Raw genomic sequence first — 23,089 nt, 5'->3', positions numbered from 1 at the left:
TCCGTCTGTCCGACCGGGGCTGCCTTGCACACACAGCGCCCTCTGCCCGGCTCAGGACCTAAGGACAGAGGCTCCGGGCAGCGGAGGAAGGGAAGGAGACGTAAGATCAGCCCTTGGATCGGGCCCTCCGTCTCCTTGGGGTTAGCCCCACTCCGCACCTTTTCAGAGAAAGGCTGACCTCACCGGCCCCAGGAGGGGTTGAATCTTTGAGGGGGAGACGGCAATAAGAACTTACCTCCCTGCCTCCATTAGGAAGGGAGCCTGGCCTCTGGGGCGCGGGGCGCCGTGGGCACGCAGGGAGCTGGTGCTGCGTGCACCCAAGTAGTTTCTCATTCCTAGGGGGTGGGCGCCCTCTGGTGGCCGCGCACGGGACTTGCCTGGCGGGGTCTGGGCGCCAGCTCTCATCCACAAGCGTGGGCGTAGCCTCCCACCCCCACCCCCGGGGCGCCAGGCACACGAGGGGGGCCAGGGAAGTCCTCTGCCTGCACGAGTTTCTTCCCCAAGGCCTGGAGGTGGGGCGTGCTGCTATGGAAGACTGGCCCCACAGCAAGTCACTGGGACTTGCTTTTACCAAGTCAAACCAGCCCGTGTTGCTCTGCTGAGAGTCGGGGCGCGGGCCCAGGGACAGGCCTCCCGGTGCGCGCCCACGGATGGACACCGACGTTAGCCGTTAGGACGACCCCCAGGCACCCACCCAGCCCGGGCTCAGAGGGCACAGTGGTGCCTATTTTTAATACTAAAACAAAACCATCACAATTTATTGTGTACTTGCTAGTACCTGTCAGTGTGCAAAGGATCTTTTCCCCAGAAAAATTATATTAGGATTTCTTTGGTTTTCTTTAATGGATGAATAAAAAACCAAAACAAACAAACACCCAAAAAGAACAGAGGCCAGGACAGGTGAGGTCACTGGCTCAAGGTCCACAAAACAAGAGTAAGAAACACTCATCTGTCAAAGAAACAGAAAAACAAAAGTATTCCAAAAAAATGTTCCGAGACTAAGGACTGTACAAGTTTTGCATTCAGTATATTTGTCAATAGTTAGATGAGTTAAGAGCAGACTGTCCCCCACCTGACCAGGCGGTGGCACAGTGGGTAGAGCATTGACCTGGGACGCAGGAGACCCAGGTTCAAAACCGTGAGGTTCGGCCCTGGCCGGTTGGCTCAGTGGTAGAGCGTCGGCCTGGCGTGCAGGAGTTCCAGGTTCAATTCCCGGCCAGGGCACCCAGGAGAAGCGCCCATCTGCTTCTCCACCCTTCCCCCTCTCCTTTCTCTCTGTCTCTCTCTTCCCCTCCCGCAGCTGAGGCTCCATTGGAGCAAAGTTGGCCTGGGCACTGAGGATGGCTCTGTGACCTCTGCCTCAGGCGCTAGAATGGCTCTGGTTGCAACAGAGCATCGCCCCCTGGTGGGCGTGCCGGGTGGATCCCGGTCGGGCGCATGTGGGAAGTCTGTCTGACTGCCTCCCAGTTTCCAACTTCAGAAAAATACAAAAAATAAAAATAAAAAAGATAAAGAGTTGTCAACACCTGCAAAAAAAAAAACCCAAAACAAACAAAAAACCCCGTGAGGTCACTGGCTTGAGCGTGGGCTCATAGACATGACCCCATGGTCACTGGCTTGAACCCAAGGTCCCAGGCTTGAGCAAGGGGTCATATGCTCTGCTGCAGCCTCCCCCCACCCCCCTTAAAGGCACATATGAGAAAGCAATCAGTGAATATCTAAGATGCCGCAAGGAAGAATTGATGCTTCTCATCTCTCTCCCTTCCTGTCTGTCTCTCTTGCTATAAATAAATAAATAAATAAATAAATAAATAAATAAATAAAAGCAGACTGTCCCCAGTGCTCTCTGGCTGCCCCACTGGTTGCTATTTTTTCGCAGTAAAAAGGTTAAAAAGGAAATAACGCTCAGAATATCTGGGTTTCCACTAGAAACTGTAACCCTGCCTCCCGCCTTCACTGAAGTGTCGTGCACCAGCTCAGCTGCCGGCCTGGTCTGTTCTCCGTGGAAATCCCTAGGTCAGCCGCCACCTGACTTAGGGATTATTCCGCGTGTGCGGCCCGTTCACCGGTCACCTGTATGGGACTGTCCGGCGGGAACTTGCCAGTGTCCATCTGAACCCCTGGCTGCCGGGTTCCTCTGGCTGTTTCCCGATGGGCCTCCCTGTGCCGGGCGGGAAGCAACATTCTATCCATCTGGACCACTCGGGAGAGGCTTCCCTGCCCCACCTACCCCCGCGTGTCCTTGCCCTTGGGGCGGGGCCCAAATGCTGGTGGACCCTCCCGCAGACCCAGGCTGTGGGCACAGGGCCTCGCAGGCAGCTCAGTGGGCAGGAACAGGAAGGGCACGGCTGGCAGGGGGGAGGAGGAGCCACCGGGCGAGGCCTCGGTGCTTGAGACAAAGACGATGTGCCCATAGCCCTCCCCGGTGCGCTGAGGAGCTGGCACCGAGCTCTGCTCTGCGCGGGACAGGTCCCCATGGGAATGAGCTGCTCAGTGATGGCGGGAAAGGGCCTGTATCTTCTGCCGTCCTCGCAATGCCCGGTCTAGGCGGCAGCCAGGGCGTCTGGACACCCACCAGCACACAGGTGCCCCCTCCCTGCACATCCTCAGAAGGGACAGGGGTGTCCCAGGACACGGGAGTGAGAGGTGTGGGACTCGGTGCACTGTGTGTGGGCGCGTGCCCCGTGCCCAGGCAACCCGCCCAGCAGGCCACGCCCCTGGCAGCGAGGGGTCTCCTTCTGCCATCTAGTCGTGTGGCCTTTCTCTGGAGAAAGTTACTCTCCAAGTTGTTGCTTCCCCTCTGTAAAATGAGGCCGAGAAGGGTTGGTATGAGAATCAGAGTCGTAAGTATTAGATCGATACGCATGTCATTGAAACTGCCAGATAGACTAAAGGGGTCATTAAAGGGGATCCTGAAGGCCAGGTGCCCGTGGGCCAGCTGGGGCCGAGGCTGTGTCCTTTCCGTTGTCTGGTTAGAGCGAATGTGGTCCCAGTGAACCTCAAATCCAGGCCTCGCCTCAAACAAATACAAAACAAACTGTTCTCTGTCTCTCCCCAAAACAAAGCAGCCAGGAGCACACACGGCGGACTGACTTGTGCCAGGAGCACCGCCGGTGGAGACTGTCTTGTGCTCAGACTGCTCCTACAGCCCCACACCCCTCAGCCTGCTCGGGGTCCCCTTGGCGCTGCCCTGCGCACCCTCCCCGGGGCTGACAGGCAGAGCGCAGCAGGCTAGGGAGGTGCCCAGGGACACAGGGCTGTGCCCAGGAGAGCTGGGGGACCTCTGAGACCAAGGGGACATCTATGCCCCAGGACGGAGAGAAGCTCTCAGAGAGCAGGGAAGGGGGGCACGGGGGGGCGGGCACGCGGTGTGAGGCAGCCCAGGCCCGCGCCCAGGCCCAGGTGGGGGCAATCAGAGCAGCCCTTCCTGATAGTTTCTGTGTGCCCTGCGACCCCCTCGGTGCAGACCTCGGAAGGGCCTGTATGCCAAGGGAAACCCCGAGACCTGGTCACCTCCACAGCTTCACGGGCCGCATCCCTCTCAGGAGGGACCCAGGATCTTGGACTCATCAGAAACTGGGCTGAAAGCCCCTCTCCAAAAACCAAAACAAAAATCAAAACAGAAACAAAAAACTCCCGATTAGTTTCGCCGCAGGGAGCACAGACACTGTCCATCAGGGACACGTGCATGGGGCTGCCCACCAGCTGGTCCCCGTGCCTGGCCTGTCCCTCCACTGTCGAGTGCTGTGAGCCCCACCCCCAGTGAGCCCCACCCCCAGGCACGCGCACCCTTCAGGTCCGCGGGCCGTTGCGTTCTCCACAAAACCCGAGATTTCAGGGGGGCCCTCCATTTCCGCAGAGCAGTGCTTTTCAGGGTGGGTGGGCTGCTGCTGACACGGCTTCCCCAGCCAGGAGAGGAAAACTCCACCTTGACCCCCTCCCTCCCAAAGAAAGCAAGCTTTTCCCAGGGCTTTGCCAACCAAGGAAGAGACCCACGTGGGCCTGGGAGCCGCCACGGCTGAGGGTTCGAGGGTCCACACCCGCGTGTCAGTCTAGACCGTGCAGTGGTGGGAGCAGGCGCTTCTAGGGTGCACCCGTCCACGGAGGGGTGACGACACGTTCTCCGAGCAGTAGCTACCTTGGTCAAGTGCGTCCGCAGGCAACCCTCAGAGAGAAAGCACAGCCTTTCTTTATTCCAGAGAGAATTGAAGACTGCTTACGGCAACTGCAACCCAAGCAGGAAGCATACATCGAAAAGGAGAAGTCACCCTCCAGGGCCTGTGCTCAAATCACTTCTGTCGTCTCAAGAGCTCTCTAGCTACCTGAGTCGGCGACCTCCTGTCCACTAAGTCCAGTTCAGCGTCCTCCGCGGGACCCGGTGCTGACCGTGACAGCCCACCTCCATGCTGAACTCCGCTCCTGGCTCGCGTCAGCTCCGGGTTATTCCTCTGGGCGAGCCGAGGGGGCGTGTGACTGTGGGGACCGCCAAGCCTAGCACAGGGCACACCGTTAAAGCAAATCCTGCCTGACCAGGTGGTGGCGCAGTGGATAGAGCGTTGGACTGGGATGAGGAAGGACCCAGGTTCGAGACCCTGAAGTCGCCAGCTTGAGTGCGGGCTCATCTGGCTTGAGCAAAAAAAAAAGCTCACCAGCTTGGACCCAGGGTCGCTGGCTCCAGCGGGGGGTTACTCGGTCTGCTGAAGACCCGCAGTCAAGGCACATATGAGAAAGCAATCAATGAACAACTAAGAAGTCGCAACGCGCAATGAAAAACTAATGATTGATGCTTCTCATCTGTCTCCATTCCTGTCTGTCTGTCCCTGTCTATCCCTCTGACTCCCTCTCTGTCTCTGTAAAAAAAAAAAAAAAAAAAAAAAAAAAAGCAAATCCTGACAACGGACAGCCGATGAGCAAGTTCACAGGTGAACAATTGTATGGTCAATAACTTTCCAGGTTATGGCTTGAGTATAGGTGTCAACCCGTGAATGTAGGGACTGGTCCATTTCTACATTATGAAATTGATATGAAATTTAAAAACACTCATGGCAACAGTCTTTATTATTGCTATAATCAAGGCAAAAATCTTGAACAATCAGCCTTGATCATCAGAACCATTGTTCGTGAATTTACAGTTTGATCTCTGCTGTTCAGACTTCAGTTTCACAAGGACCACCTACCACCAAACCTTTATTCACAAGAGGAAGAACTTGGAAGTCACAACACATGGCTAGCCCTTTCCCTCGCAACCTGACTTCACACCAATCACTTGCTCGTTGTGAACCTGTTTATAAAAAAACTGGCCCTGGCCGGTTGGCTCAGCGGTAGAGCGTCGGCCTAGCGTGCGGAGGACCCGGGTTCGATTCCCGGCCAGGGCACATAGGAGAAGCATGCATTTGCTTCTCCACCCCTCCGCCGCACCTTCCTCTCTGTCTCTCTCTTCCCCTCCCGCAGCCGAGGCTCCATTGGAGCAAAGATGGCCCGGGCGCTGGGGATGGCTCTGTGGCCTCTGCCCCAGGCGCTAGAGTGGCTCTGGTCGCAACATGGCGACGCCCAGGATGGGCAGAGCATCGCCCCCTGGTGGGCAGAGCGTCGCCCCCTGGTGGGTGTGCCTGGTGGATCCCGGTCGGGCGCATGCGGGAGTCTGTCTGACTGTCTCTCCCTGTTTCCAGCTTCAGAAAAATGCAAAAAAAAAAAAAAAAAAAAAAAAATGGAGGGGAGAAAGGACCAGAATGCACCCACCCTCTTACAGGACCAACTGAGACAGGATGGCAATAACTGAGCGAACTTCAGAAATTATACAGAATAGTGTCACCCACACCAGGGCTTACACCCCTGCAGAGAGGGACAGGAGTCCCCGTTGGTCTGTGCTTCCAGAGACCCTGGGACAGGGCAAAGGGCTCCCGTGACCAAACTCCCAAACTCACCGAGGAAGGACCTGGCTTGAAAAGCCACGTGACATGGACCCAGCATTACCCCAGAAACGCTGTCAGGTTTATTTTTACCTTAATTTACATCTGGACAGGTGATAATAAAAAGGCTATTTATTGAACAATGCGGTGAATTATACCTAGGTTTAAGAATATGCATGCGGTTACAAATGAGAGGTAGAAACACTGTATTAAAGACCTAAAAATACAAACGTCATATAAATAAATGTTCAAATTAACTGCTGGAATTTCATTCAGATAAATAAGGTAAAATTACATTACTTTGTCAAAGTAAAGGAAAACCACGTTTTTTTTTCTTTTATTGGTACATCAGAATTAGATTAATGCCAAAGCTTCTGTGCCATTTGTGAGCGTTCAGATTTATTATCTAAAAGGATTCTTTCAAAGGATTAAAACTGGAGAGTGGTTTATTCAAGTATTCAAGCAGCAGGTAAATGAGAGACGGAATCGCAGACAGCGTGGGCACGGGTCGTTTCTGCAGGCTGCCCCTGCCCACGTCCTCCACGACGCGCTTTGCCGCACTGTCCAGATTCGCACGGGAAATGCGTGTCAGGCTGGAGAGAGCTGCCTGTCTTCCTAAGAGAAAACAAACCTTGCCTTTTCACTAATTTCATGTAGAAACCCCATGTCATTAACAAGCCTTGAGATCACCTACTTTGTTTCGGCCCCTATTAAATTCTTGAGGGTATCCCTTGATTGACATTTTTTCTAAAACTGCCCAAATTAACCCCGCCTCGATAAACCTGGGAGTCACAGGCATGAATGCACGTTCGGCCTGGCATGCACAACGAAAAACAAAGCCCAAGCAAACCACCAGCAGCTCAGAGCCAGGCTGAGAGCCCATGGGTGTGGATGCAGAGGTCAAGAAAATGCAAAGGGTCGCATGAACACAAGGGGTTTGCGCTGAAAAGTCCACTGGAGATTTACATGTGAATTCTGGAAAGGGCGTGTGTATATAATCAAGTAAAATGCTTTTTAAACAAGTCCATTGTGCCTCAATTAGTTTTAAATTGCAAAATCCAATACAGAGTTGTTTTAATAAATTAGTGCAATAGATCAAAGATTAATTATGGAAGAGTTCCAAGTGTCCTTACAGACCACAACGAAGCTTTCTCGATGCCTCTGAGCGCCACCTTGCGCATCTCCTTACGCCATTTCCTCCTGAGCTCTTGCGGGGCGGCAGGCTCTGACTCAGACAGACTCACCCCCTGCAGCGCACTGCCTGGGTCAGAGCTGGGTTTTCTGTTTGCTTTTATACCTCGGTGAACACGGGGACTCACACAGTCCTCCGGTGAGCGAGGGAGGGCTGCTCACTTTGCTTCATTCTTAACTCTCCTCCAGAATAAATGTGCTGGTCACCAGATCTGGTTCTAAGGTACATTTATTTACCAAGTTCAAGCTGAGAGCCCAGCGGAAGACTTGCTTCTGCTTGTACAAGGACAAAGGAAGGGGTGACTTCTCCAATAAGGCAGATTTCCTACAAATGTGTAGTTCTGGGATTATTTTGCTTTGAAATCACTGCTTGTTCTTTGGTAGTCACCAGGTAAGGAGCCAGGTTCCCGGGGGTGGGGCTGCGGACCCAAGCCGTGTGCCCGGAGGGACCCCTCCCAGCCCAGCACTGGTCCCCGGGACACGCTGCTGCTCACACCGTGGAAGTACTATAGCAGAGAGCCGACAATCTTCTTTCAATACTAGATTTATCTAGAAATAAAATTAAATGCATAATAAACATCATTTATAGTAGCAAAACCAAGGAAAGAAACACTAACAAAAAAGCACGAGCTCCCTACCTATACACCCTCGTGTCTGCTCTGTTTTGCCCCCAGTGTTCCGAGTATTTTTTCTTTTTCTGCCTGACAATTGTTTAGACGTGATTTGCAGTTTAGTGCTGCACAATGGTCAAGTTTAGATTAGCATGCTGAATGAATAAGGAACATTTAGGTTTTATCAGCTAGCTTGCTCACAACTGCAAATAATTTGAGAGTTGCCATCCCTTGTGGCTCTTCCAGATGTGGTGCCCACATACCCTCTACGGGTCCACCGCTGCCTCCTGAAAACCCAGGTCCCGTGTGCGTGCGGAGCAGTGATACCACCCTGGGGCTGGGGCGGTCTCCATGTGAACCAAACACATGGTGCAGTCTGCGACTGCCAAGCCCACGAGGTGTAAAATAACTGTACGCAGCCCTGGCTGGTTGGCTCAGTGGTAGAGCGTCAGCCTGGCGTGCAGGAGTCCCAGGTTCAATTCCCGGGCAGGGCACACAGGAGAAGCGCCCATCTGCTTCTCCACCCCTCCCCCTCTCCTTCCTCTCTGTCTCTCTCTTCCCTTCCCACAGCCAAGGCTCCATTGGAAGCAAAGTTGGCCCGGGCACTGAGGATGGCTCCGTGGCCTCTGCCTCAGGCGCTAGAATGGCTCTGGCCACAACAGAGAAACGCCCCAGATGGGCAGAGCATTGCCCCCTGGTGGGCATGCCGGGTGGATCCCGGTCGGGTGCATGCGGGAGTCTGTCTGACTGCCTCCCCGTTTCCAACTTCAGAAAAAAAAAATACAAAAAAAACACACACACACAAAAACTAAGTCCTCTGCACACACGAGTGTGCCCACTGTCGCAAGAACTCAGTGTGGAAATCTAGACATCAGCCTGGCCGGTTGGCTCAGCGGTAGAGCATCGGCCTGGCGTGCGGGGGACCCGGGTTCGATTCCCGGCCAGGGCACACAGGAGAAGCGCCCATTTGCTTCTCCACCCCCCCCTCCTTCCTCTCTGTCTCTCTTCCCCTCCCGCAGCCGAGGCTCCATTGGAGCAAAGATGGCCCGGGCGCTGGGGATGGCTCCTTGGCCTCTGCCCCAGGCGCTAGAGTAGCTCTGGTCGCAACAGAGCGATACCCCGGAGGGGCAGAGCATCGCCCCCTGGTGGGCAGAGCGTCGCCCCTAGTGGGCATGCCGGGTGGATCCCGGTTGGGCGCATGCGGGAGTCTATCTGACTGTCTCTCCCCATTTCCAGCCTCAGAAAAGAAAAAAAAAAAATCTAGACATCAGAGCTTTACAACAAGCACTCTCTCTACTCCTCACCCTCGGCAAGGCAGGCCCGGTCCCCTTCTCCTGTGGAAGAAACTGAGACGACAGGAAGGGCAAGTGATGTGCCCGAGACCAGAAAACCAATACTGAAACCCAGGCGGTGCGACTCCAGACTCCAGGCGCTTCGTCCCGGGCCTGTGGGAGCCACGCTCCTCTTTAAACCACTTACATTTGTGGACATTTTCAATATCTGCAGGGTCCTGGAGAATCTTCGTCAGGCCTTCCAGCAGCAGGGCTGCCCTGTGGTAGCGATGAACCGTGTCTTCTGTCTGCTGGAACATCTCGTCCAGGGCTGCCGACTGGACCTGGGGCCAGGCAACAAACACAAGAAGATTCTTCTCCAGAAAACACTGGTCCGTCTGGGTACTGCAGCTGTACGTGGAGTCTACCCGAAATCGATCCGGTCTGAGCGAAGGATACAAACTACATGAAACAAGACTCGTGGACGAGCGATCGACAGGAGGAGCTGCCTGGCACGGGAGCAGTTCTGCGTCCAGCACAGGCTCGGGTCCTTGGGCCTTCGTGACCGGAACCTGTGCTTCTCACTGGGCTCTCCTAGGACCTCACTACAAAGCTCATTTAAACACACACGTTCAGAGCCCTGGCTGGCCAGCTCAGTCGGTTAAAGTCATCCTGAAACACCAAGGTTGTGGGATTGATCCCTGATCAGGGCACAGGGAAGCAAGCAGTGAATGCACAACTAAAATGGAACAAATGCTTCGCCCTCTGCCTCTCTAAAAATAACTCAATAATAGTAAAAACATTTAGCCTGACCAGGTGGTGGCGCAGTGGATAGAGCGTCGGACTACGATTCCAAGGACCCAGGTTCGAGACTCTGAGGTTGCCAGCTTGAGCGCAGGCTCATCTGGTTTGAGGAAAGCTCACCAGTTTAGACCCAAGGTCGCTGGCTCGAGCAAGGGGTCACTCAGTCTGCTGAAGGCCCACGGTCAAGGCACATATGAGAAAGCAATCAATGAACAACTAGGAGCTGCAATGAAGAACTGATGTTTCTCATCTCTCTCCCCTTCCTGTCTGTCTGTCCCATCTGTCCCTCTCTCTCTCTGTCTCTGCCATGAAAAACAACACAAACAAAAAAAACCCAACATTTAAATATGCACTTCCACACGGGGCAACCTGGCACTTCACTGAAGCAGACTGTGTCATGACAAAAGAGCCAGAGGATGTTAATGTCAGGTCTCAGACTCTTCTTTCAGTTACCAGTGTAACTGAGGTGGTGCAGTCACCCCCTCACTCAGAGACGGGCACTGAGCACACAGAGGGGCTCACGGGCTGGGAGACACAGGCGCTCTAACTGAAGGGGCCTGTGCTGCCCTAGGAGGAAGCCCCCCGGGGCCCAGAACACACACGAGGTGCCTCTCACCTGACCGTGGGAGGGAGAGGGGGTCAGGGAAGCCTCCGTGAGGCTCTAGGACTCAGGCCGAGTCATAACGAAGCAGGAGTAGTAGCCAGGCAACAGCGAAGGTGGGCGGAGCTTTCCAGACAGGGGACAACTGTGGTGTGAATATCTGAGTTGCCCAATGGCATTTTGGTTTTCTCATTAGTCGTTAGATGCCTGGACTGTTGGTGATCCAGTGTCCTAATCTACCTGTCAATATGCTGAATCCTTCCAAAGATAACTGAAAGCCACTTATAGCAAGACAAACAAAATGAACACAGAAAATCAGAGCCAGGAAAATAAGGAACTAAACATAAGTGGTTCCCTCTCTGAGCTAAGCAGCCAGGCGGAGGAAGGGACTCAGTGACACTACATGGCTCTTATTATCAGCAAAGAGAGCAGCGTCCCGATTCCTTTTGAGAGTATTTTTCCTGGCACAACTTCTATAAAAAAATTATCAGCCTGACCAGGTAGTGTCTCAGTGAATAGAGCATCGGATTGGGATGCGGAAGACCCAGTTTCGAGACCCTGAAGTCACCAGCTTGAGCGCGGGCTCATCTGGTTTGAGCAAAAGCTCACCAGCTTGGATCCAAGGTCATTGGCTCGAGCAAGGGGTCACTCAGTCTGCTGAAGGCTCACGGTCAAGGCACATATGAGAAAGCAATCAATGAACAACTAAGGTGTTGCAACGAAAAACTAATGATTGATGCTTCTCATCTCTCCATTCCTGTCTGTCCCTATCTATCCCTCTCTCTGACTCTATCTCTGTAAAAAATATATATATATCATATTGTCTTAATTAGGTATAGAGTGATACAATGCATATTCTTCATGTCAACAGTTTATATTCCAAAGTTATTTTTGTGCAACTCTTTTTTTTTTTTCATTTTTCTGAAGCTGGAAACAGGGAGAGACAGTCAGACTCCCGCATGCGCCCGACCGGGATCCACCCGGCACGCCCACCAGGGGCAACGCTCTGCCCCTCCGGGGCGTCGTTCTGCCGCGACCAGAGCCACTCTAGCGCCTGGGGCAGAGGCCAAGGAGCCATCCCCAGTGCCCGGCCATCTTTGCTCCAATGGAGCCTCGGCTGCGAGAGGGGAAGAGAGAGACAGAGAGGAAGGAGGGGGGGGGGTGGAGAAGCAAATGGGCGCTTCTCCTGTGTGCCCTGGCCGGGAATCGAACCCGGGTCCTCCGCACGCTAGGCCAACGCTCTACCGCTGAGCCAACCGGCCAGGGCTGTGCAACTCTTTATTATAATGGCTTTCAATATCAGGCCCAAGGATGTGATTAGCAGTGCGTGCGAGGTAGAGAGCCTGGGAGGGGGAGGGGGTCCGTGATGCACTGTGTGACAATAAGATGGGTCAGGGATACACGTCCCCCACTCACCACTGCTCTGTAACAGTCCTCAACATCACCCACACTTCAGGGCAAAGTTTCCCCCAGAGGCAGAAATGATAACGTTAGTAATCACAATGTTAGCAAGGTTTTCAGAGTTATGGCCAAATTTACACCAAATGTGGTACCCCCGTTACTTTACATGTCACTTAAAGGATAAGTCCACGACCAGCAGGAGGGAATCACAGCACTGGGGACGTGGGAGTGGCAGGGCCTCGGGTCCCCTTAAAGGGCTGGGTAGCGTCAGGGACACGCTCCGTCAGGAGCCGCTCTGCGCGATCAGGGACACTGCAGAGGGCTGCGCCCTAGAGAGCGTTACCATGTCCACGGCACAGCTGTAGATGAGCTTCTCGGCAGTCACGCTGTTGATCTCGTCAATAAACCTCTGCTTGTCAGAGAAGAAGCGGGTCAGCTTTTCTGTGAGTTTCTTGCACATGGTGATGCAGAATTTATAGCGTTCGTTCAGGTTCTTGACAACTGAAAAAAAGTTGAGAGAATTTAAATTTTCCTTCAGAAGTGACGTCACAGTGACACGAAGCTTTCCTGACGATTTAAGGGAAATGACACCAAACAATTATTTTTAGAAAATGACTGGAAATCGATTCCTTCCCACGCTCCCTTTCCGGCGGGAAGACTGAGGCGGCGGCGTCTGACCGCCCTCTGTGTCGATGGAAGATGGAAAGGCAGAGGCAGAAGCAGAAGGCCGGCGGCCTCTCCCACCGGAGAACGCGGGAACAGTGGCCGCCCAGCACCCCCATACCTTGTTTCACGGCCGTGGACGGACTCAGCTTCCCGGACTTGATCTGCGCTTTCGCGAGGTGCAGCGACGCGGCCAGCAGCTGCGCGGCCTTCATGTACAGCACCAGCTGCTCCACCTGCCTGCGCCCGGACAGAAGCACGTGAGCAGGAACCCCCAGCCCGGCCAGCCCCTGCGCCACGCAGCGCCTCGCCACGCCCAGTGCGGGACCCCCCCCCCAGTGTCACTGCATGACAGGCGCAGCTAAACCTCAGTGGGGTCTCTCTGTCAAACTCCCCCCCCCCCTGCAGAACCTGCAGGGGGAAGGCGCCCCTCAGTCCCGGCTCAGGCGTCCAGTCCAGCCTGAGGGAATAAGGCAGGGCCCGCGGCAAAGCGTTTAACGAGCTGCGATCCTCCCTTGAGAACAAGACCTCCCTCGACCGTGAGCGACAGGGGCGGGGGAGCAGCAGGGGCGGGGGGGACCTACCCCCAGTCCCTGCTCAGCTGGCCAATCTGGTCCACGACCACGCTCTCCTGGATCTGGTACACCGACACGGCCGAGCTGCAGAGCTCGGGGCCGCCCCGCCCGGCGGTCAGGTCCAGCACGCACTCGGTGAACGTCAGCATCAGGCTCAGGTGGCGCAAGGTGTCCGTGTGTTCCCGCTGCGCAGAGCGACCCGCCTTAGACACGCCCAGGGTGAGTGCACTGCCCATGTCACTGTCCTTGCCAACGTCAGGATGATGGCACGTGACAACATAATTTACATCCCATTTGAGGGAGACCGAGAAAGACTCCGAGGACTGCTTTTCCAGTCTTAGATTGCGTTACACGTTTTCAAAATCACCACTGAACCTGTGTGTGCGTCATAACTCACATGTGAACTATTTCTCACTCACACAAGACAGAAATGCCGGAGGTCCCGCAGAAAGAGAAATGGACTCTTCAGCTGGTTTAGAGAACTAACCATCTAAACTGGAAACGCAGACTAAGCCAGCAGTGCATGCAGGGACCAAGGACACAGTGTGGCCCACGGAATGCCAGCTCCAGTCGAGACTGAGGAACAGAGCCCGTCTGGCCTTTCCAGTCACAGTTTATTTCTTTGAACCTGAGTTCACCTGCTTCATCTTTCTCTCATGAAAAAAAAAAGCTTAGAGAGCCTGACCAGGTGGTGGCGCAGTGGATAAAGCGTTGGACTGGGATGCAGAGGACCCAGGTTTGAGACCCTGAGGTCGCCAGCTTGAGTGCGGGCTCATCTGGTTTGAGCAAAAAGCTCACCAGCTTGGACCCAAGGTCGCTGGCTCGAACAAGGGGTTACTCGGTCTGCTGAAGCCCCACGGTCAAGGCACATATGAAAAAGCAATCAATGAACAACTAAGGTGTGGCAACACACAATGAAAAACTGATGATTAATGCTTCTCATCTCTCTCCGTTCCTGTCTGTCTGTCCCTGTCTATCCCTGTCTCTGACTCTCTCTGTCTCTGTAAAAAATAAAAATAAAATTTAAAAAAAAATTAAAAAATTTAAAAAAAGCTTAGAGAATAAAACTTTATGGTTTCAGGAGAAAGATTATACTTCAAAATTCCTGTAAGTAGTGAATCAACTTCAGATTAAAAAAATAAAGGACACAAAACCTCCACCAGCCACCTCCTGGCACCCAGAGCTTCTCCCGGGCACATGTCACAGCCCCGTTTCTCAGACAGAAGAGAAAGGTGCGGGAAGGGAGGGAGGGACGTCGGACGCCCTGGCACTCAGGGTGCGGGAAGGGAGGGAGGGACGTCAGACGCCCTGGCACTCAGGGTGCGGGAAGGGAGGGAGGGACGTCAGACGGCCCTGGCACTCAGGGTGCGGGAAAGGAGGGAGGGACGTCAGACGCCCTGGCACTCAGGGTGCGGGAAGGGAGGGAGGGACGTCAGACGGCCCTGGCACTCAGGGTGCGGGAAGGGAGGGAGGGACGTCAGACGGCCCTGGCACTCTGTCTGCTCCTCCACCAGCACCAGCACCCCCGTGGGCACACCCCGGTGGCACCAAGACTGTCACCGCGCTGTCTCCCTACCTCCATCAGCGTCTCCTCCGGCAGCTCCGGAGCCTCGAAGCTGATGAGCCCCTCCAGGCTGGGGGGGGAAGCACCATAAGGCATGTATCTCAGGCTCGGAGCCGCTTCCGCTCCCGGAGGGGGGGACCCCCAGCACGGCCCCGGCGGGGAGCCCATGCACACACGGCCGCTGGTGGAGCACAGGGAACCCCCGGAGCCGCTGGAGCCCACTGCAAGGGAACGGACACGGGCGCAGGGCCCAGAGTGAGTGCCTGGTCAGCCCCTGCCACGCCCACCGTACAAGGAGCAAAGCACACAGCACAGGAGAAGTCGCTGATCCCCTATTTGGACATAGGAATAGGTGTATTTTTCCATGTTGACCTTTATTCCTTTTCTACATGTATATTTTACAGATATCATCATAGCCACTTTTTAAAATACTCTGTTTCTAACGAATTTGTAGCATATACATGTCTTCTGTCCCACCATAACCATAAACTCAGTGGGCACAATAGCAGTTCACTACATTTATAAAGGTAATGCTTATCTGAAATCATTTATGTTTCACATTTTTTATATCACAAATAACACTGTAATACAGTCCAAAGTTTTTCCCTTTTCTGAACAATTTGTGATTAATATTCCAAAGTGGTATTATCATCAGGAACGGGGTGTCACAGAGCACACATGACCATTTTCCCAGTGCTGGGAGAAGCGCCACAGCTTGTAACGCAGCTGAGAGCGAGCACAGAGCTGCCCAAGCCCAGCGCCACGGGCATTGGGTTGTTGTACCTGCTAGCAAGCAGGCATAAAATGTTACTTTATTAAAATGCTACTTTGTTATCACTTAATACATTTAAAACCTTAGAAACAAGATTATTAGTTCTACTTCCTTTCTTGTTACCTATTTATATCCTCTGCTTACTAAGGTACTGAATCTTGATTAGTAACTTATTTCGCAGGAGAGAACTTGAAGGACCCCAGGTCCAATATATGAAGCAGTGTCACATGATGACCCCTTGCAAGTCCAATCTAAATACTTTCTTAAGTTTTGGCATTAATACCCTACTGACAGTGTATGAATGAGAAAACAAATCCATCAGCTTGCCAATTGTGTATTAGGATTAATTGCAAAGATCAGGACCCAAAGTACAAAAAAAAAAAAAAGGATAGAACTTAGGATTCGAATAAAGCAAAACAGAGATAAACAACCACCTTTCATTTGGTACCTTTACTGGATGTACCAAACAAGCCTCCGAATACGCTGGGGAGCACGGCAGACGCAACAGGGCTCAGCACTGCAGTCACACTTACTATACATTGTTGCAAATATATAATAATACAGTACTTCTATTTCATAAAGGTTTTTTTTCCCCCACAAATATTGCCTCATTTACTCCTTACAACCCTTTACGATAAAAAAACAAAAATATGTATTTCCTTGTCATTGGAAAGCGAACCCAACCTCCAGAGAGTTACGTGACTTATCTAAGCCGCCCGCCAGTCACCGTCAGAACACTGGACCCCACACACCAACCAAACACCACGTGGGGCAGCTCCTCACCTGAGGCCGCTCTTGTCCGAAGGACCATGTGGGCACAAGCGGGGGCCACGGCACTGTGTGGCGGAGACCCGACCGTGAACAGGACCGCCCTGGAACTTGCTGCTGTGCCCACGGGCGGAGCCAGCACACCACCACAGGCTCCCGCGGGGGCTGCCACAGAAAGGCACAAGCATCATGTCACTGTGACAGCGAGCACACTCGGGGGCGGGGTTACGGGGAGACCTGTACTTCTATACCAGGCTTCTTCTACAATAAGCATTCCATACAGATACCCTTTAAAAGTATTTTATGGTATAATTTCTGTGACTGTGAATCTTCTTCACATCAAAGCCTAGTATTCAGAATAATTTCTGTTTACTTTTAAAAATACACGAACTGCACACACTTGACACACCTGTTGAAGGTAATTTGAAAAAGTAGAAACCAAAAATGGGATAAAAATTTGAGGTAAGGCTGAGGAGATCAGGAGTCTCCATAGCAACAGAGCTATAGAAGGACACAGAAAACTGAGTCCACGTACATTTACGCCACAGAATGGCACCCTGGCGACTGTCAGGAAGGAAGGTGGGACGGGCGTCAGAGGGGCGTGAGGAGCTCACTTGGGCCCAAATGAAGAGAAGGTAAAAATTCCCCCACCCACTAAACCAAGTAGAATCAATAAAAGTTGTCCTAAGTGTTTTTACACTCAAGCATCTGAAAAACATTACATTTCTGAGACCACAGAATGGAGGTAGTTAACAACATAAATCATAAATTTTAAGGAGAGACTCTGAACCAGATACAGAAAAAAAACTGCCTCATAGTGTCTATCTTATCTGCAATAGAGTGTAAAAAATTTAAAGCATTGAATTAATAGCAATAAAGTGGGCCCATAAAGACATTCTAGGAGCAAGGGAATAACAAGTGCAAATTAATTTAATAGTATCTACTATTACACAAGATGTGAAAAATGACAGATACTCTCTTTAGTTGATGCATTATCTTTATGTCTTCATTTAGGCAGGTATGAAAATATTTAAAGACAGTCATGGGTATGTTTTAAAAACTAATGACTATTTTAAGTTTTTGCTTAAGGTTTTCCCACTATCAGTAGTTTTTCTTTTCAGAAACTGAAACTTCATGATTAGAAAAAGACATTCATAATTTAAAATGGTGATAACCAAGTTCATGTGGTAGAAAGAAAAAAGAGGATAAAAATGATCAAAGATGTACTTTATGCCTAAAAATTAAGAAAATATCTGGTTTCATATCCATAAACTTGGACTTAACTTACAACACATTCACATAAATTTCTATGGAATTTAAACTTCTTTATAAAGAGAATGAGAAATAGCAATTCTACACAATACGATCATTCGGGAAAGCTGTTTTCAGAAACTGTCACAGCTCCTGCTTCCAGCAGGAGGCCCACAGAAGGGGAACTTCCAGAGGAGCACCACAGACTGCTCCCCGTGACACAATCACACCTGGTGGAAATGTTTTAAAAGCAGCCATTTCCTTTCTCTGGAAACTGTCCTGAGGGCACAAGGGAAATGAAGCACGAACATCAGCAGAGCGACTCATGTCTCAGCAAGCTCTGTGTCCCCACCCAGCCCCTTCTCAGGCAGCGGGAGTTCTGAGCCAGGCCACTCCTCCCTCACCCCAGCTCACCCGTCACTAGGGGCAGAGGTCCCAGGCCACTCCTCCCTCACCCCAGCTCACCCGTCACTAGGGGCAGAGGTCCCAGGCCGGTAGACACAGCCAGGAAGGCCAGAGGTTTCCACCCTGACCCAGCCAGCACCAGGCTCCCAAAGCAGGGCGCTGCTCTAAGAGAAATGGGTCACTGTCCTCATGTCCACTCTAGAGTAATGGGGTACAGCATCTCCCCGGAGGCTTGAAGGGGGCAGAGAGAAGAGATTCTGAAACTTTCTCCAAGGAAACTGACTCTACTTGAAACAGATCACGGGGAAGTCTAGGCCTCAGGGCACCGCTGAACACAATGGAGACTCTGATGGTAAGCAGAAAGGGAGGCTGGGATCTCCAGGAGAGAAACAAGCTAACAAAGAGACCGTCTCTTTAACAGAGAGAACCAGGGAAGGAGATGCAAACAGGAGCCCTCCTCTGGTCAGAACAGGCTCAGAGACCAGCTTCCGAGTCCACCTCAGTAAAAGGGCCAGAATTTAACTAAACAAGACAGTAAAATAATTTATGCCACAACAATATATTGTCAAAAACAACAGTGTAGGCCTGACCAGGCAGTGGTGCAGTGGATAGAGCGTTGGACTGGGATGCGGAAGACCCAGGTTCGAGACCCCGAGGTCGCCAGCTTAAGCGCGGGCTCATCTGGCTTGAGCAAAGCTCACCAGCTTGGACCCAAGGTCACTGGCTCAAGCAAGGGGTTACTCGGTCTGGTGAAGGCCCGCAGTCAAGGCACATATGAGAAAGCAATCAATGAACAACTAAGGTGTTGCAATGCGCAACGAAAAACTAAAGATTGATGCTTCTCATCTCTCCGTTCCTGTCTGTCTGTCCCTATCTATCCCTCTCTCTGACTCTGTAAAACAAACAAACAAACAAACAACAAAAAACCAACAGTGCAATCAGCTGTCGGTTAGTGGAGACCACCAGCTGGTGTGACATGGACAGAGGCAGACGGCCTAAGGATCAGAGGAACCGTCAGAGAGACCTTCTAAAGCCACTGTCACCGCATGGGAACTGTACACACGCTCAGAGCTGTGCCCTCGAGAAATAACATCGGAGGCTTCACATTATGGGTCAAACAGACTGCACTGAAATAGTCCAGCCAAGACTACACAATCAAACCCAACAAGCTGAAGGCTGAGGGACTAGGGCTTCCACATCCAGAACTGCCACAAAAATGTCACAGAAAATGTCTAACTTCCAACAAAAAACCATGGTGTCTGCAAACAAATGACAGAATTACCACACACATGAAGAAAGGGGCAACGGAAACTGCCCTCAAGAGGCTCAACTGTCAAAATTAGCAAGCAAAGACTTAAGAGCAGCTATATTAAACATGTTAAACAACTAAAGGAACCCATACTTAAAAAGTAAAGAAAAGCACAATGACCATGTCTCATCAGATGAAGAATATCAATAAAAAGAGAACTTAGGCCCTGGCCGGTTGGCTCAGCGGTAGAGCGTCGGCCTGGCGTGCAGGGGACCCGGGTTTGATTCCCGGCCAGGGCACACAGGAGAAGCGCCCATTTGCTTCTCCACCCCCCCCTCCTTCCTCTCTGTCTCTCTCTTCCCCTCTCGCAGCCGAGGCTCCATTGGAGCAAAGATGGCCGGGCGCTGGGGATGGCTCCTTGGCCTCTGCCCCAGGCGCTAGAGTGGCTCTGGTCGCGGCAGAACGACGCCCCGGAGGGGCAGAGCATTGCCCCCTGGTGGGCAGAGCGTCGCCCCTGGTGGGCGTGCCGGGTGGATCCCGGTCGGGCGCATGCGGGAGTCTGTCTGACTGTCTCTCCCCATTTTCAGCTTCAGAAAGAAAAAAAGAAAAAAAAAAAAGAAAAAAAAAAAAAAAAGAGAACTTATTACAAAAGAACCAAATGGAAATTCTGGGGTGAAAATGAACAATAACTAAGTGAAAAAAATCACTAGAGAGACTCAATAGATTTGAATTGGCAGAAGAATCCATGAACTTGAAGATCAATCAATAGAGATTATGCAATCTGAAGAACAGAGAAAAAGAGAATGAACTAAAATGAACAAAGCCTTAGTGAAATTAAAATACCATTAAATATACCTACATATGGGTAATGAAAGTACCAGAGAGTAGAGACAGGAAGAAGCAGAAAGAAAAATCCAAGAAAAATAATGGCCAAGAACTTCTCAAGTTTGATGAAAAACATTGACCTACAAATCAAAGCTCAACAAACTTGGCGTAAGATAAACTCAAAAAGGTCCACACCCAGAAACATCACAGTAAAATAATAAAGGACAGAGACTAAGAGAAAAATCTTGAGACTTCTCACAGACAAAGGAACTCAATAGGACTAACGCTAACTTACAATGCGAAACAATGGAGGCCAGTGGGCAGTGGGATGGCAGATTTAAACAGCTGAAAATACACAATATATATGTCTAAGCAGGTTTTCTTTTTGTTGTGTAGTTTTATTTTTTGATTAATTTACAGAGCATTCACTTCTGAACCAACTTTGCTTACTTTTGAAATATGCCAAGTTAGTCTTCTAAAACTGGCAGATTGTTAGCAGAGTTAAAAATCACTCTGGACATGCTAAAGCCTTCTTATGCTTTAGTGCTTCTTATGACTTATTCTTTATACTTAGTAAATCACAAGATACTTGCAACATTGGAATGACACATTGACACATTTATTCTGTGTTTTCTATAGAAATGTAAGTATCTCTTAAAACTTCCCACCTTCCCAAGAGTAGAAATGGAGATTCCTCTAACACTGTCAGGAGCCCTTCCTTCTCATCACTGTTGGCTTTCGTTGGGAATAGCTGAAGTTATGTAAGGTCTGGTGGTATCAAACAGTTCAGATCAAAAACTACACTTCCACACGAGCACTTCCCAGCTTCCTCCACCATTCTCCGGCTTAGCGGTATAGCAGAGGATCCAAAGGGGACACAGAGTCCATGTGAGGGAAAGGAGGTGGGCAGAGTGGGCTCGTGTTACTGCAGTCAGGCTCTGATGCTGGCGCACTGGGTAGCTCATCTTGTTACTGAAAGAAAGATGACCCACTAGCCATCCTGGTGACAGCTGGTGCACCACAGACATCCTTCCTCCTGGCCTCCCTCGCCAGGACAGTGCACACCACCTTCCCAGACTGGCATCATGACAACAGCACCCATCTAAACAGTGGTCACGAAAGACACCCCTTTCAGCACCACGCCACTGTACACGAAGAGCATTCCCAGGGAGAGTTATCATGCGGCTGCCACTCGGCGACTCAGAGCACGTGGTCTTCCGAGGTGAGGCAGGGGTCAGACCAGACGTCACAGCTGACAGTGTCTGGGAGAAGTCAGTGTGCCTGGGGAGGCAGTGGGGGTGACAAACACCCCTCAATACGTTTCAATGACTGAAACCCAGCAAAGTAGTTGGCCAGTCACAAATGGAATAAAATTAACAACCAAATGAAATTCAGTGGACTCACAAATATATGGGAATAAAACAACTTCCAATAACCAATAGTCAAAGAACTGCAGAAATATCTGAAGCACTAATAACTGAGAATTTTTCAAAATTAATGACAGAAGCAAAGCTCAGCTCAGGAAGCTCAAAACACCAAGCAAGATGAACACCGAAAACTCCATACTTAGGCCCCTCACTTCAAACAGCAGAAAATCAGAGACAAAGAACGATCCTGGAATAAGCCAGAGGAAAGAAATGCCCCCCGACCGACAGAGCAGCAGGTGAGTGCAGCTGGCCCTCTGCAGAAGCACGCAGGAGGGAGTGACAGAAGCAGGTAGTCCTACGTACGACATTCCCTTAGATTAGAACCCATGTGCCAGCAGATCACACTGTGTCACAAGAGACCTCGGCCTGTAAGTTCCCAGAGATGCTGACCCGAGAGGAAACCAACCCTCAGGAAGTCCTTGTGGCTTCCGGAAACCCCTGTTCCTCCCACACATTTGGCACAGATAAAGGTGTAAAACAGTAGAAACGCTGGGACAGTCGAGACTGGGGGCCGAGTCCCTGCGGTGTGTTTACTCATTTCTTGCTCCTGTGTCAAGATCTTTAATAAACAATGATGATTTTTAAAATTTATAGAGAAAACAAGAGTAAAGAGGTCACAATAGTGATTCTGAAGTTTAAGTGCCCTCGATAATCACATAGGGAGCTTGTTAAAGAGATGGATACCTAGAATCCATTTTCAGAAAACTTGATCAAACAAGTCTGGTTAGGATCTGGAGCAGGCGTGCCCAAACTGCAGCCCTCTGAGGCCATTTATCCGGCCCCCGCCGCACTTCTGGAAGGGGCACCTCTTTCACTGGTGGTCAGTGAGAGGAGCACTGTATGTGGCGGCCCTCCAACGGTCTGAGGGACAGTGAACTGGCCCCCCGTGTAAAAAGACTGGGGACCCCTGGCCGGGAGCCTGCCCCTCGCTCTCGCTGTCTGACAAGCAGTCTGAGTATCTGAGTAATCCAGATGCGGATCTACAGACACGGAGTCCCTGGGTCTCAGGCGACTGGTTGCTCTTTATAGGATCTCCTTGCTGTGTAAGAAATGCTCGAGTCCATGTACGTTTAGTCTAACTTCAGTCAGTGTTATCCTAGCTACCGATAAAAACGACTGTGGTCAGAACTCCTCTGACTCACGGGCTGCTGCTGATCATCAAGAGGCTGAACAGGCCCATCTCGACGGGCTCCTGAGAGAGCAGAGAAAATGGCAGAGACAGGACAGAGAAATCTGGGTCAGTAAGATCATGCTCAATCAACAGAAGCAGGTAAGTAGAATAATTACCCCCAGCTCCATCCAAAGACGCCCCTGTCCTGACCCCTGGAACTTCTAATGTGCTGTTACACGGCAGATGGAAATGGAAGTTGCAGATGGAACTAGAATTACTAGTAAAATTCAAAGAGAGAATCCTGGGTTATCTGGTGAGTCCCATGTAACCAATCACAAGGGTCCTTTCAATGCAGAATAGGGAGGCGGGTCAGAGTCTAGCCAGGCATCCCCAAACTAGGGCCCGCAGGCCGCATGCGGCCCCTTGAGGCCATTTATCCGGCCCCCCGCCACACTTCCGGAAGGGGCACCTCTTTCATTGGTGGTCAGTGAGGAGCACTGTATGTAGCAGCCCTCCAACGGTCTGAGGGACAGTGAACTGGCCCTCTGTGTAAAAAGTTTGGGGACCCCTGGTCTAGACTGGCCACTGTTGGCTTTCAAGATGGAAGGGGCCATGAGCCAAGGAATGAGGGCAGCCCTGGAGGCTGAAAATGCCTCTCCCCTAGAGCCTCCAGGAGGGACACAGTCCTGCT

At 51.4% G+C, this 23,089-nt stretch overlaps 1 protein-coding gene across 7 annotated transcripts in view; it reads right to left on the bottom strand.

The window, feature by feature from the left end:
- Nucleotides 1–6,023: 6,023 nt before the first annotated feature.
- ULK2 (unc-51 like autophagy activating kinase 2) overlaps nt 6,024–23,089 on the bottom strand; it is a 53,163-nt gene continuing 36,097 nt past the window's right edge. For 3 of the 7 annotated variants that reach the window (XM_066264370.1, XM_066264371.1, XM_066264376.1), the window contains exons 21-27: nt 16,146–16,295; nt 14,603–14,811; nt 13,036–13,229; nt 12,573–12,691; nt 12,132–12,289; nt 9,191–9,426; nt 6,024–7,649 (exon numbers count right to left, since the gene is read on the bottom strand). In XM_066264370.1, the coding sequence (XP_066120467.1) occupies nt 9,205–9,426; nt 12,132–12,289; nt 12,573–12,691; nt 13,036–13,229; nt 14,603–14,811; nt 16,146–16,295 (1,052 nt within the window). In that variant the 3' untranslated portion in view covers nt 6,024–7,649; nt 9,191–9,204. The remainder of the gene's footprint in view (nt 7,650–9,190; nt 9,427–12,131; nt 12,290–12,572; nt 12,692–13,035; nt 13,230–14,602; nt 14,812–16,145; nt 16,296–23,089) is intronic. The other 4 variants (XM_066264375.1, XM_066264377.1, XM_066264374.1 and 1 more) reach the window with 3 other exon arrangements.

This window comes from Saccopteryx bilineata, chromosome 2, assembly GCF_036850765.1.
Source record: "Saccopteryx bilineata isolate mSacBil1 chromosome 2, mSacBil1_pri_phased_curated, whole genome shotgun sequence".
NCBI lineage: Eukaryota > Metazoa > Chordata > Mammalia > Chiroptera > Emballonuridae > Saccopteryx > Saccopteryx bilineata.
Note: the sequence above shows the minus strand (reverse complement) of the source record. Positions and strands in the feature narration are given on the sequence as shown.